We start from the raw sequence: 14467 nt of genomic DNA, 5'->3' as shown, positions 1-14467 counted from the left end.
GATGAAGTGAGCTGTACCTCACGAAAGCTTACGCTCAAATAAAATTGTTAGTCTCTAAGGTGCCACAAGTCCTCCTTTTCTTTTTTCTGACAGCAGTGGTTTCCCTCACTGGAGGTGGGGTCTTTAGCACAGATTTCACTTTCTGTGGCAGAATAATGCTTTGTCACAGCTAACTCCTTTCAGGTCTAGGTAATGTACTAGACCCTAAGACAGAACAAATCCCTTAAAATTGGAAGTCAAAACATCTCACTTATTCACAGAGCTCAAAAAGGGCTTGTGTATCCAGACACAGAAGTAATAACAACCATCTCTGGATATATACAATAAATCCTGCCTCGCTGTGGACGTGCAAAGTGTTTTCAGCTTGTATTTTAACATGCTGTTTAAATAACCAGCTTGCGCATTTATGGACAGGAAGGACTCACAAAGAGTCTGTTCATCAACACCTAAGTTACGTTTCAGAGTAGCAGCCGTGTTAATCTGGATCCGCAAAAAGAAAAGGAGGACTTGTGGCACCTCAGAGCTTAACAAATGTATTTGAGCATAAATAATTAAATGAGCTGTAGCCCACGGAAAGCTTATGCTCAAATAAATTCGTTAGTCTCTAAGGTGCCACAAGTCCTCCTTTTCTTTTTACCTAAGTTATGGTGATTTCACCCCTGCGACAACAGATACAATCTCTCTCCGGTCTCAGCAGCGAGTCTGTGTCGGGCTCTCCAGGAGAGGTGCGGGGGGCTATATTTAAAACCGGATTTACTAGCGTTGAGCTCCTGCCCGGGCTTACAGCGGCGGCAGCCCTGGGAAGAGGTTGGGAACCAAGGGGGGCGGGCGGGGGCGAGCTGCGTGCGGGGTGGGGGGGGAATCGTTTACACCCCGCGCTCCGGAGAAATAAAGGGGGGAGGAGGGGTATGCACCACGGCTCCTCAGAGAGCGACATGGGGCCTGCAGGCTCCCGCGCCCCCGGCACCTGCCCAGCCCCACCCCAGCCGGGCTCCGCGCGGCCCCTTTCGGGGCTGACCCGCGCGCTCCCGGCTCCGGGCTGCAGCTCCGAGGCGCCGGCGGGGGGGCGGGTGGCTGGGCCGGGATCGGCTCCGCCGGGTTTTGCCTCGGACCCGCCCGGCCCCCCCGGCAGCGGCGGCGCGGCCGCTGTAACAAAGAACAGGCGGCCTGGAGATGGAGATGGAGGCGGCGGCAGCGGCGGCGCAGCCGGACCGGGGGCCCCGCGCGCCAGGGGCAACCCCAGGGGGGCGGGGGCGGCGCGGCGGGGGCGCGGTGGGGGTGGGGGTGGGGGTTTCGCCGGCCAGGGGCAGGCGGTGCCGCGCGCCGCGCTGGAATGCGGGGATTTGCGTTACCTGCTTTTGGAATGTTCCGACCCGGATCGAATCCGGACTCCAGGTTCCGATCCACTCCGGAAACCACGCGCCACCGGAAGCCGGCCCGGCCGCCCGCCGGCAAAGCACCATGGGAGTCGTAGTTCGCGGGAGGGGCGCCTACTCTCCCGCTGCGCCGCGCGGGGCGGTGGGGGCGGGGCTGTTACCCGCCAGCGCTGTTGCAGTCGCGCTTCGGGGCCCTCGGTGCAGGGCGCTGTACGCCCGGCCGGGTCGCCTGACAGAGCTCAGCCACCACCCCTGCAAGCTCGCCTGCAGCCCAGGGGGGTGGGGCGCGCCTGCCCGCCCCCAGTTTAAGGGACCCTCCGTTATTTCATTGCTTTGTAGCTGGCTTGGTAGCTCTCCGCGTGCCTGTGCAGCGACTCCCCTTATTCTTGCCCCCGCGCTCGCTGCACAACTGGGGATCCTGTGCAGCCCCCCCCTCCCCCCGCGCCTCGGGCAGCCCAGCCAGGGCTCAAGCCAAGGTGCTGCAGGCTGCCGCCGGCCGGCCCTGCGCCGCCCCTCGCACTAACAGCCACCTGCTCCAGCGCTCAGAGCTGTGGAAACGATGCCCTTAGGTCGCCTAATCCCCCGCTAGCGGCGCACCTTAGGCCACAGAAGACTTCTGCCCTTGCTTAAGAGGTGTATTTGGGCATAAGCTTTCGTGGGCTAGAACCCACTCCATGGGATGCAGCCGCTGAAGTGGGTTCTAGCTCAGGAAAGCTTATGCCCAAATACATCTGTTAGTATTTAAGGTGCCACCGGACTCCTTCTTGTTTTTGTGGATACGAGGGGCTGGCCAGGGGCATGGCAGGGGCACTCCTGCTCCGCCCAGCCCCGTGCAAGGGCACTATTTACAAACCAGCAATGGCCCACCAGGCCCTGTGCTGCCAGCATGCCCCTTCCCTTTGGGGTTAGGCCCATGCCATGCCCTGCCCCAGAGCCCCCTCCCCCCCACCTGCTATGTCCAGCACACCCCCAGACCTTGCCACAAATGCACTGGGCCCTGCACACCACCACCCCTGGCCAGCACCCCCCTGCCTACAGCCCCACCACAACTGCCCAGCACCCCACGTAGAACCTCCACTCCCTAGTGTCCCAACACACACACAGCTCTTCCCCACCCCCTCACAGCCCTGCACCCCCAGAGACCCACTCCCCCATGCCCTGCCTCCCAGCCGCACTCACTGGCCACGCTGGGGCGTGACTGTGTTGGCCGGGCTGAGCCGCCAGCGCAGCCAGGGCTGGTCCCGGGGTGGGGAATCGTACCAGCCCCTCAGGAGTGGCCTGATTAGCCAGGCCAGGGGCCTGCCCCAGCTAGGCTCCCTCAGGACCCATTTGCCTGGAGGGGCCCAGCCAAGCCCACCACAGTCCCCTCCCCCACAACTGGCTAGGCTTCTGCTCCAGGGAGACAGGTGGGGCCGTATAGATAATGGGAAGAAGAGACTGCCTGGAGCCGGAGATGCACTGGGGTCCGGCCCGGAGGCAGAGAGGAGCTGGCAGGTGGGACCTGGGGGTGGAGAGGAACCCTTGGCTGACCGGCAGGCAGGCCAAGAGGAGCAAGTGGTGGGCGGGGGAGGGAGAGCCAGCGGGCTGGTGGCGGCTCAGTGCAAGTGGAGCAGGCTGGGGCCTCTTCTGAGCATGGGCCTGGCTCTATTGTAAACCCACTACTGACTTACCTGAACATGCTTAACCCTGATGTGAAACTGGATGTGCTGGCTTTTTGGAACAGTCATCAAGACACTTCCCCATTTCAGCAAAGTGACATGATGAGCTCTGAGTGTACCCCGTGGGTGTCTTGACACAGGGTGCTTATTTTCAAGGGTGGACTACCTCCAGGACAGCAAGAGGCTCAACAGGAGTGAGGATGCTTTGAAGAAAATTATGTAAGTGTACGCAAATCAGGATTTCTGGAAAAACTATTTGCGCCAAGTGAGACAAAAATATCTTTGTACATAAAAAATGTTTCAATTATACTGTAGTAAAATGTGTATATTATGAATGTGTTTTTCTCCCCCCCCCCCCATTTTTCTATTTTTTAAAACCCCAATTTCATCTAACTTTTAATATTTGGAAAATGAACATTGAAAAATTCCAGGATTTTTTTTTCCCCCTCCACACACAAATAAAAATTAACACACACAGAACACTCAGTATTCTTTAGGCAAACAGCTCCATTCAGTTCATCTAAACACCACTGCATCTTGACATCCAATACTGCTCCACTACTACATATACATAATCCTGCCTCAGTGCAGGGGGCTTGACTACATTATCTGCCAAGCCCTACTTTTGTAGGATTCCACACAAGGTGACATCTGGACATTCTGTTCTGCTAAAGGACCTTTTCTGACAAAAAATGGTGAAGTGATAGTTGGCTTTGGGATATAACAAATTGTTCATTAAAAGCTGGGCATGTTCATGAACCTGGACAAACAATGCAAACATCAAATCTTAGGCTCAAATTATTCATTCGTCCCTCAGTCCCCTCCAATAGGCTGCCTCCCAGCACAGTTTTAGAATGCATCCCAATAGCACAGCAAGGGATCCTTCCTAGATGGGCTCCGGCACAATAAGAACGGAGCAACACAGGGTCAGGCACAGCTAGGAGGAGCTTGCTGCTAAAAGAAAACAGGTAAAGAGGCCCTGAAAACATGGAGTCGTCTTATTAATGCAGATGAGCAGACAAGCAATGCAGTACACCTGGAAGACCAAGGCATATATGACAGGATACTACACAGAGACAATCGGTGTTTATTATTTTATGTACAGCAGTAGTTCTTTCTTTTTAAAAAAGAAGACATCCTCTTTTCATGCTTATTAGTGATAGTCTAATAAATCTGTACAGCATAGTCCTCTTAATTACACCAAGTTATTTTAGTGTACAAATTTAAAAAAGTTATCACAGCTGAGTGCTAAGAGTAAATGTTTCACCCTGTTTGGAATATGCGAGCATATTACACCCTTGGTAAACAGCTACACTTTTTATATAGGGATGTTAAATAACAAGATTGGCAAGATAACCAGTTCCATATACACAAGCTACTTTTGCAGCTCGCTAGTAGCTTCCACAACAGCAGTATAGCTGTCCTGAGTAATACATCGCTCACCCTTAACTGAATGGTAGGAAGATTAACTGAATGTATTCAGAGTTTATTTATCATTAAGTCCCTGATTCAGCCAGGTACCTAAGCACATGCCTTACTTTAAGTACATGAATCGTCTCACTGAAGTCAATGTGGATGTCAAGGAGTAAATGTGAGGCCATTGGTTGCTAAAAGCAGTTTAAAACAACAACTCTGCTCTTTACATCATAGCTTTTCCAGTAGGGCAGCTACATCTAAATATGGACTGTACTAATAGGCTCTGTTCCCTTCAAGCAATCATTTAATCCTATGCTATGGTGTACTTGGGTTTATGATGATACCCTGCTCGCACATATCTTAACTTTCGGCTTTATATTCAATGAGACACAATCAATAAAAAAAAGAAGTCACATTTATATGATTCCTCCTCTACCCCTCAAACCTCATAGTACTATTGCTCTAACATCTAAGGGATCACTAGAACTGAAAGGGACTATTTGGCGTGAGGGTGGGGAGTTGAAGTGCTGTCAAATGCACAAAGTATAGTTAGTTTCACCGTTTCCTTCTGCAAATTTTACATAACAATAAAGAGAAAACACATGGGGGAAAAAACAAATAAACCAACCCCTGTATACTTTCTTTGGCTTACAGAATGCACGGATAAATAAGAATTAAAAAAACCACCACAAAAAGATTTCATGAATTATTTCCACAATACAGCTTTGAGATTATATGAGAGAGAGAGAGAAAACGAAAACATAATGCAAAGGTTTTGATACGTGATGTGATATTCCTTCTCAAATGCTGAACTACTAAAATTATTAAGGTGTGTGTGTCTGTAAATTACAACCCCTGTCCTTCCCCAAAGTTAGGGAACCATGCTGGATCTGATCTTGCAAGGTGCAGTGCTGCCCCAGTGCCCGTTGATATTCTTCACAGATTGCAAAAAGAAAAGGAGTACTTGTGGCACCTTAGAGACCAACCAATTTATTTGAGCATGAGCTTTCGTGAGCTACAGCTCACTTCATCGGATGCATACTGTGGAAATCCGATGAAGTGAGCTGTAGCTCACGAAAGCTCATGCTCAAATAAATTGGTTGGTCTCTAAGGTGCCACAAATACTCCTTTTCTTTTTGCGAATACAGACTAACACGGCTGTTACTCTGAAACCTTCACAGACTGTGGCAGGAAGCATTTAGCACCTGAGAGGATTGGACCCAGTGTTAATGTTAAGTGCCATGCCCAATCTTGCTGAACTCTGTGGCAAAACTCATGTTCACTTAAATGGGAGCAGGCTGTAGGTGAACTACTGGTATGTGCCCATCTATTCCCATAGGATTGAGTGTTGCTAGCTCTTGCAATTTTAACGGTGAGCTTTCCAATATGAGATTTTATTTAAAGCCCCAGTGCCTGGAAACAAAATTACATGAGAATCTCAGCTTTCATTTAAAAATAAGAGTAAGTTCCTAGCCCTCATGGTTGCAGAAGAAAGCTTGAAAAACATGACTAAGTTCACCCTAAAGGCTCAGAAACCAGAGGGCATATAACCCCCTCACATTTATTTTTAATCTCATAATTTTGGGGGGTCTGGATCATGATTTTGAACATTTGAAATACTGAGGATTTGAACTGTCAGTTTGGGCTCACAACTAATGACTATGGCTAACATGCTCTCAATGCTATCTACAGTGATTTCTAGAAGAGGGGAAAAATGACCTAGCCACATGCGGCAAATCTTAAATCACTATCCATCTGAACAGGGCTATTTTGGAGGGGCCCATTGAGAAGCTTTTAATTTATTAACAAAAATTAATCTTTTATCCCAAATGTCTTTGTCCCCTCCATCTTGAGAATAGGTTACACTAGTCTCCACCTCAGTTCCCCACCACCAAAACTCAAATTTTGGCAGTCATCCAAGACTTCCATAAAAATCAAGAGTTACTGGTCTACTGGGGGTGGAGGAGAGAGCCTCCTACTTGCATTCTGCCAAGATGAATGTAATCCCTCACACCAATTTAAAAGATGAGCCACACAAGGTTTTGTACACAAAAGTCCCAACTCAGTAATTTAACAGACTTTAAATGTTTAGTGTCAAATGTTTTGTTCACAATCAGTGATACTTTTCACTCATCAGGGCCTAATCCTGCACTTCCTAGGTTCTTGTATACTATGGTGATATGCACCTAAGGAAAACTTTAGTTTAGAAAGGCCACGACATTTAGGGTTTAATTTTGTTTTTCCTCCTTTCAGCAAACAGCATCACTAAGGGCAAGTTTACACTTAAAATGCTGCATTGATGTAGCACTGAGTTGTGTCACTGTAGTGCTTTAAATAAAGACACTCTAAACTGACAGGAGAGAGCTCTCCCACCAGCATAATTAATCTGCCTCCCATGGGGGGCAGGATGTAGGGTGGTATAACTACATTGCTCAAGGGTGTGGATTTTTAAACCTGAGCAATGTAGTTATACCAATATAAGTCTGTAGTGTAGACCAGTTCAAAAACTTTAAATAGGGAAGGGATCTCTCTTTTACCTACCATTACATGCCAACACCTAATGAAATCAAGGGGAATTGTGCGTGCACCAAAGGAGTGCAGCCTCAGCCTTTTAGTGCTGATAGCATCAGCTGTTGTACAGTAGATATGGAATCCTAACCTCGGTTTTTTGCAAGTTAGTAAAAAAGGAGGAAGTCTCAAATATGTGAAAGTAGGATTTTAACCTAATCCCAAATCCATAATGATTTCGGATTTAAAAAAAGACAACCCAAAATAAAAAACCCACAAAAGCTGTAGAGTGTTGCATAGTTATATTACAAAAAACTGCAACTGCAACAAACTTAAGATTTTTTTAAAATAGTGTTTAAAAATGCCTGCAGGTATTTATAACAACAAATACAGCAAGACTGTTGACAGTACATATTTTTTGCAAAATGGTATGCATGACAGTACTGCCACAGTGCTATTACTAGGCCAAATAAAATGTATTTGGAACTAGAGGCTCAGTTAAAAGCATTTGGTGGTTCATTTCTTTGGATATTTGATTTTTTGCTGAAGATTCCCCCACCCCAGTTTTATACCCTTCAGTACATCTTTGCTAAGGAATCTGGAGCCTACCAAAAGTATTGAAAGCTCTTAGTTCAATTATTCCACAGTTTCAATTTTTGGAAACTATAACTTTAAGGCTAAGGCACAATGCTGCCATCCTTACTCAGTCAAATGTCTTATTGAAGTCTTTGGGCCAAATTCACTAGTGACAGAAGCAGGCACAATTCTGTTTACATCAATGGAATTGTATCAGTTTAGATTCGTGGTGATACTGGTGCAACGCAAGTGTTTGCCTGGGTAAAGACAGCAGGATTGGGTGCTATGTTCTCAACAGGGAATGCATATATGGCAAAGGAATGTGTAAACAGGCATACATGAGAAAAATATGTTATCTGTAAAATGCATATAGAGATTGAAGTTTTATTCCCCTCTTCTTAGACAGTTTAACTAAGTGAGAACTATAATTTTTCTTTTACCAGATTTTAAAGAAAGGAGCCAACTGCAATATATTTTAAACACACACAAAAAACCCAAACAAACCAAAAAAACTCCCTTACCATAGGACAAAACTTGTAAACTTGTAACTGAAGGAGGGGAAAGAGAAACTTTTCAAAAATTCTGTTTTCCAGGCTACTGGTAACTGGCAAATCAGACCATGAACTAATACAAATCTAAGTAGGATTAAATGTGATCTACACAAAATTTATTGCTCCTAACTTTGCTTTTGATACGATTGCTAGTATACTGGTCTACAAAGTACTGTAGATAAGGGAGTAGAGTCCCCAACATAACTTTTGCATTAGCACGTTTAGCTTCTCATATAGTGGGGAAATAAAAGTAACAGTAAGACCTTTTAAATACTTTGTTTGCAAGTGGGAACAAAGTAAACCTAGAAAAAAAGGGTTTTTAGCACAATATATGCACAGAATTAAATATTCTAGGATACGTATTTGCATAATCATCATTATGGCTAATATCAAAGGTACATGTCTATCTACACTGATTTAGCAGTTATTACAGCAGGATGTCTTAACATTTTATTTCCTTTTTCAGAAACAAAGCAGTTTCCAAATTATAACAGGAACCAGATCAGGGTCTCTCGGCTTCCACTTTCAGCATGTCTAGAAACCCAAGTTGAGATCTGCACTGCTACTATTGTTTCATATTACAGAAGCAAAAACCACAGTGGTACATTACCTCTTCACAGTAGTCCAGTCATCTATCTGGAAACCAAGAAGTCATGTTGTCTAGAAGTTAAATGTAAACTAGATTTAATATTCTAAAAAAAAGGTGAGCCTCCCCAGTCACACCACTTCTACAGTACGACCCATCTTCTCTACCCCCATCCCCCCCAAAATAAAAATATCATCACTAGGAGTGGTAGATTCAAACCTTCTGCAAATCAGGATTGAATGCAGAGTGACAACTTGGATTGGGGTGGGGAGGCGGGGACCATGCCGTCATCATACAATCAACACTATTTATGCTGGGGTAGGCTGGTGAGGACGGGATTCTTCTTGCTTAAAGGCTTTAAAAAAAAAAAAAAGTGTTTTGGAAAAACAGAAGCCAAGCTTTGTCTGCTTATTCCAGAACCACTGCATTTGTGAATATCATTTTATGCATGTCACAATCTGTGTTTACATCTTCTAGTATGGTTTTGTAAACAGCTGATCAATTGATGTGCAAGTATCATTCAGAGAGCATTAGGTTTTATACACATGGCTCCATGGAAGTGCAATTCAGCTTATTCTTGCTTTTGTTCTTAGAAAGAATTTTCTTGTGAAGGATGCGTGTTAGCGTTGCTCCCTTCCTTCGTGTTTCATCAGACGTTGGCTGCTGCAGGTAAACAAGGTCATTGTGCGACTGGCTCATTCCTGGATCCTTCTGATGATGCCGCCGCCGGAAAAACAGCTTTGCACTTTTTTTCAAAATTCCACCTACAGAGGTGAACGAGATGGAGAATTTAGATATAAATACGCTTTTCCCGATGGATCATCATTTTATTTTGTTTTTAACATTCTATTAAAAAATAATCATCGTCAGTTTTAAGTTATGCCCTCTGAAATACTTAAGTGTGAAAGAAACTAGGAAACCAAGAATGTTCTGTACTGGAGCAAGAATATTATGAAAGTTCTCTAGGTTAGATAACATCGATGCTCTATCCAAGTTCTGTTTTGTAGCTAGTCACAATAAGTTAAGTTTGCCTGTACACGATCTGTACTGTCAACTAGATGCTCACGACAGAATGCATCTACATTGTATGCTACTGTATTTCCAGCAACATTCAGACATATCCTCCCTCTGCCCCAAAATGGAACAATCTTGGGAAAGGTTTCAGAGTAACAGCCGTGTTAGTCTGTTTTCGCAAAAAGAAAAGGAGTATTTGTGGCACGTTAGAGACTAACCAATTTATTTGAGCATGAGCTTTCGTGAGCTACAGCTCACTTCATCGGATGCATACTGTGGAAACTGCAGAAGACATTATATATACACACAGAGACCATGAAACAATAAGGAGAGTGGTCAGTTTGGATGAGCTATTGCCAGCAGGAGAGTGAATTTGTGTGTGTGTGTGGGGGGGGGTGTGAGAAAACCTGGATTTGTGCTGGAAATGGCCCACCTTGATTATCATGCACATTGTAGGGAGAGTGGTCACTTTGGATGAGCTATTACCAGCAGGAGAGTGAGTTTGTGGGGGGGGGGGGGGGGGGATGGGACGGAGGGTGAGAAAACCTGGATTTGTGCTGGAAATGGCCCAACTTGATGATCACTTTAGATAAGCTATTACCAGCAGGAGAGTGGGGTGGAAGGAGATATTGTTTCATGGTCTCTGTGTATATATAATGTCTTCTGCAGTTTCCACAGTATGCATCCGATGAAGTGAGCTGTAGCTCACGAAAGCTCATGCTCAAATAAATTGGTTAGTCTCTAAGGTGCCACAAGTACTCCTTTTCTTTTTGCGAATCTTGGGAAAGTCTAGCCTCTTAAGTTAAAGAGCAAGTGTGTGTGTGTGTGTATTTTTTAAAATTTTTTTTACTTCCCCTCAACACCATGGAAATAGCACTTTTCATTCTAACCTAATCACTCAGATTCATGAGGACCTACAGCAATTAGAGATCTCTATCTATGCACAGACACTTACAGGTAATAGAAAAGCCAAGTAAGAAAATATTATCTGAAGCAATGTAGGCATTCACGGTTATCGTTAAGAGGAGCACTAAAGAGAACGTCAGTTTTCCTTCAGTCCTCGAAAAAAAGAGCGTGGTTGAAAAAGACAGAGATGCTGTTACAGAACAAGGTACAGATGAGAATTTGTTAATATTGGAGATCCTTTGAATTCTCCAACTTTTCAAGGGCAATCCACAAGTACTGTAGACTTCTCTTCCCTTTCATTTGCTTCGTTTCAGTTGCTCTCTTAAAGCCCATGATACATACATAGCATTCACTGTCGGCTGCAACAACATTCCAGGATCTTCGAGTTCTCACATCCCATTCAGGTGGATTTAATCCTTCCAATACACTAGGAAGGACAGTATGTGGTATGGGGGAAGAGATATGCAATGAATGGGATGACATGTTCAGAAATACACATACACTCTGCCCTCTTCCGCCCAGATATCTAGTGCATGGATTGCTGCTGAAACATCAAGGAAGCTGGGTGGGGGGGGGGGGGGGGGAGAAAGAGTGTATACAGCTAGTTTATGCACAAGATGAAGTTGGCATTTAAATTCCAAGTTCAGGATCCCCATTGGCATCTGTAAAACGCTAATTTATTAAGAGCGCTACCTACCATGTGCCTTTACAAGTCAGGGTGTATTATAGATGGAGCTGGTAGCGCCACCTACAGTTAAGTTGCCCAACACTTGCCATTATAAGGACCTGTTGTCAGGTGCTTATAACTTTGCCTAACTTTAGCTGACTGGGCATGGCAAATTTCCAGCAGGTGTCTGCCTCAGGCTAAATGTCTTCATTTTTAAAATTTCAGCAGAAAGGATTCAGCTGTTTCAGAAAAGGAGGCTAGGGAAACATACATTGTTTTTAACGTGGGCAAAACAAACATTCTTGCAAGTGTTTAAGACACTCTAGTGCCTTCGCATTTGGCAGGGAGCCTGCTGTCAAGGATGTGCCATTTGCTGTTTCCGTGAGGGAAAAAAAAAGCCCAAATCTGGACGAGTAATAAATCTTTGAGAAATCTCAGTTTGCACCTGCTCAGACAAACTTGTTAGAATTTAGCCGCCAAACTCTTCAAAATTCCCCAAACAGGGTTTTTAAAATGGACATAAGTAGTTATGTAATAAATTAATACTCCAGGATTGTATTACTAAAAGTATTTTTCATGTCCTTGATTAATGCATGAAAAGGCAACTGTGTCATGTGTTATGCGGTCATACCAACTACAGCCTGTCTCTCTTCAATAAATTTGCATATGCAAAACAAGTCATCAGTAATCTTTTCTTTCTGTAAGAAAATGGATTGCTTTTGGGAGCCAGCAGTCCCCCACTTTTAAGAATTCTCTCTTCTGTATGTGATCCTGTTTTGTGTGTGCACATAGCCTTAACTGTGAGGCAGAAGCATGGAATTAGTCAGTGACTGATACAAAACCCTGAAGTTAAGAGGAGAGGTCAGCCTACATTGGTATTAAAAGGATGGTCTAGCAATATAGATTTAAAATGACAACTTGGTTTTGTGTACAGTGGGGTGGTGGCATTTTCATCTCCTCTAGAGGGTTCATGCAGATTGGAAATTGGTAGTGAAAATGAAGAACTTGGAGGGGAGTGCAGCTTAGGACCCCAAACAGTGAGCATCAAGTAGTCATGATCTTCCTCTCTGGAGCTCACACTAGTACAAGAGAACAAAATGTGGTCTCCATTATTAACTTGCCAGTGCTGTACCTTCACACTAGCTTGTATCCACACCACTATCTAATCTAATGATTCTAGCTAGGTTCTTTTATTGGCACCCATCACCATCTTGATGCCATTCGCTTTGCTTTGTTGTCATTACCTATGAATACAGAAACCAAGGCAGACGGGGAAACTTTTTACATTATACTGTCCTGGAAATTGGAAATGGCTACCATTATTGTCAATGGCATCTCCTGTCAAATGCATCATATAAAGATAAACCCTAATGAAATTCAGTGCAATATCCTTACTGTTAATACCAGAATAGTTGTTGTCCTGTACAACATTGTTCCCCACTCCCACTCAAATTGATTATTGAAGAATTGTGTTTAAGTACTTTTTTTTTTTTTTTTTTAAATTAATGAGTTTCCTATCCCATGTCTCCACACTATTCATGGCTTCAGACTAAAGCCCCTCCTTCTCCCAGTCTTCTCTATTTCACAAAAGTAGCTTTCATTTAAGAAGTGCAATATAGTTATTTAATACATGCCTCTGCTTTCACTCTGGTAAGGCTTATACTTTAAATGTTCAATCTACACTTCTGGAAGCAGGAATATCTTTCTTTCAGGAGGAGCTGCTGGTGAAACAGCCAGGTTAGCTAGGCATTCGGATGGACGGACAAGTGACTGGAAACAGGTGAAAGCAAATACGAAATCAGCGTGTATTCTCATGCAATCCTTTCGTTATTTCTGGCAAGAGAAAGGGAGTGGGGCACGATGAATCCTTAGCAAGCACTCTGAAGGAGTTCAAGTCACGTTCAAGTCTTAATTTTTTGCTTGGCTCCATAAAGGCAAACAAACGTGCACTATGTATGTAATGAATAGTACGGTTTTTGAAACAATATTGCAATATTTTAAATATAAAGATATTATAGCTCAAATAATTGAGGATTGTTAGGAAAGCGTAAGAAACCCATAAACAATTTGTAACACACACACACACTATTCATGTAGGGCTATGTAATCATCTGTAGTTTGCACATGCATGACTTTGGTAGGCTCCTAGTTACTACACGGATGAATGCCATAGAAATATCACAAGATGTCAGGAAAATTGCAGTAATTATCCAAGTTTCCCCAATCCGTTATCTTCAATCTTCCCTGCCCCAATTCAATTATTTGTAACGGTAACACACCTACAATTAGAATGACTTGCTACTACAGACTAAGCTGCTAAGAACTCTCTACATAAATGAAGGCATTGCGGAGAGAGGGAAAAAAACCCAACCCTGACACAGGGAAGAGGATAATAGGTGAGAAAACAACGAAAGTTTTGCTTCACTTTTGCAATAAGTGTCTCTCGGTAAAGCTACATTTTCTTTAATAAAAGTAAAACAAAAATAACTTACTGTGTAGGCAATTAATTCAGGTTGGCATAGTAGTCCTCTTAAGTTTACAAAAGGCATGAGTAAGAAAGATGAAGTCAGAAAGGTAATAAGATGTAAAAAGCAACACATGCAAGAGCAAAAATAATAATGAAAGACAGTACAAATTGTGAACCATTAACATTGTACTTGAAGGATTTTTTTTTGTTAAGTAGAACATTTGGCAAACGCTTCCCCTGCAAAATGAATGCAGATGTGAGTTTTTAAACAAACATCTTGTACTAGCGTAACTTAGCCAGGGGCTGATGAGGGAAGGAGGAAATATTCCTATCTTGCTTCACAAAAGCCACGATGCTGTCAGAGAACATACAAGAGCCCCACAGTTAGACTGTGAATATCTTTTTTTGGACAGGCTTTTGTGTAGAACAACATTGTGCTATTTGTGGAATGTGACACAAACATCCTCACAATATGTAAGAATCGGACACCGGATGTATTGTGTTTTTTTTGCACTCTTGTATTGCATCATGAACTCAGACTGTTTCTACTGAAGAGTTAGGAGATGGTGAACACAATTATTTTAAAAATAGACGAGAGAGTAGCATTTAAGTCTGAGCAGTCAGCTTGTACAGAGAAAGAAAAGAGAGTCTGTTTTTAATGAAACTGCATTTTTAACAGCCACCCCACCCAAACAGCTACTCAAATACAAGACTGTTTTCCAAGGTAAATGTTGAAATCAGT

The 14467-nt window shown here is 44.0% G+C and overlaps 2 protein-coding genes across 7 annotated transcripts in view; both read right to left on the bottom strand.

Annotated features, from left to right (window-relative positions):
* PRDM15 (PR/SET domain 15) overlaps positions 1–1454 on the bottom strand; it is a 43893-nt gene extending 42439 nt beyond the window's left edge. For all 5 annotated transcript variants that reach the window (XM_073359992.1, XM_073360013.1, XM_073360003.1 and 2 more), the window contains exon 1: positions 1353–1454. The gene's annotated coding sequence lies outside the window, so the exon portion shown is untranslated. The remainder of the gene's footprint in view (positions 1–1352) is intronic.
* A 4139-nt stretch (positions 1455–5593) lies between these two features.
* C2CD2 (C2 calcium dependent domain containing 2) overlaps positions 5594–14467 on the bottom strand; it is a 54138-nt gene continuing 45264 nt past the window's right edge. The window contains exons 14-15 of one of the 2 annotated variants that reach the window (XR_012160807.1): positions 8891–9435; positions 5594–8745 (exon numbers count right to left, since the gene is read on the bottom strand). Coding sequence is in view for 1 of the 2 variants with exons in the window: in XM_073359954.1 (XP_073216055.1) it covers positions 9209–9435 (227 nt within the window). In the remaining variant the exon portion in view is untranslated. Of the gene's footprint in view, positions 9436–14467 lie in introns of both variants that reach the window. The other variant, XM_073359954.1, reaches the window with a different exon arrangement.

The sequence above is a fragment of the Lepidochelys kempii genome, chromosome 1 (assembly GCF_965140265.1).
Source record: "Lepidochelys kempii isolate rLepKem1 chromosome 1, rLepKem1.hap2, whole genome shotgun sequence".
Lineage (NCBI taxonomy): Eukaryota > Metazoa > Chordata > Testudines > Cheloniidae > Lepidochelys > Lepidochelys kempii.
The sequence above is the reverse complement of the archived record's forward strand: the minus strand, read 5'-3'. Positions and strand labels throughout refer to the sequence as shown.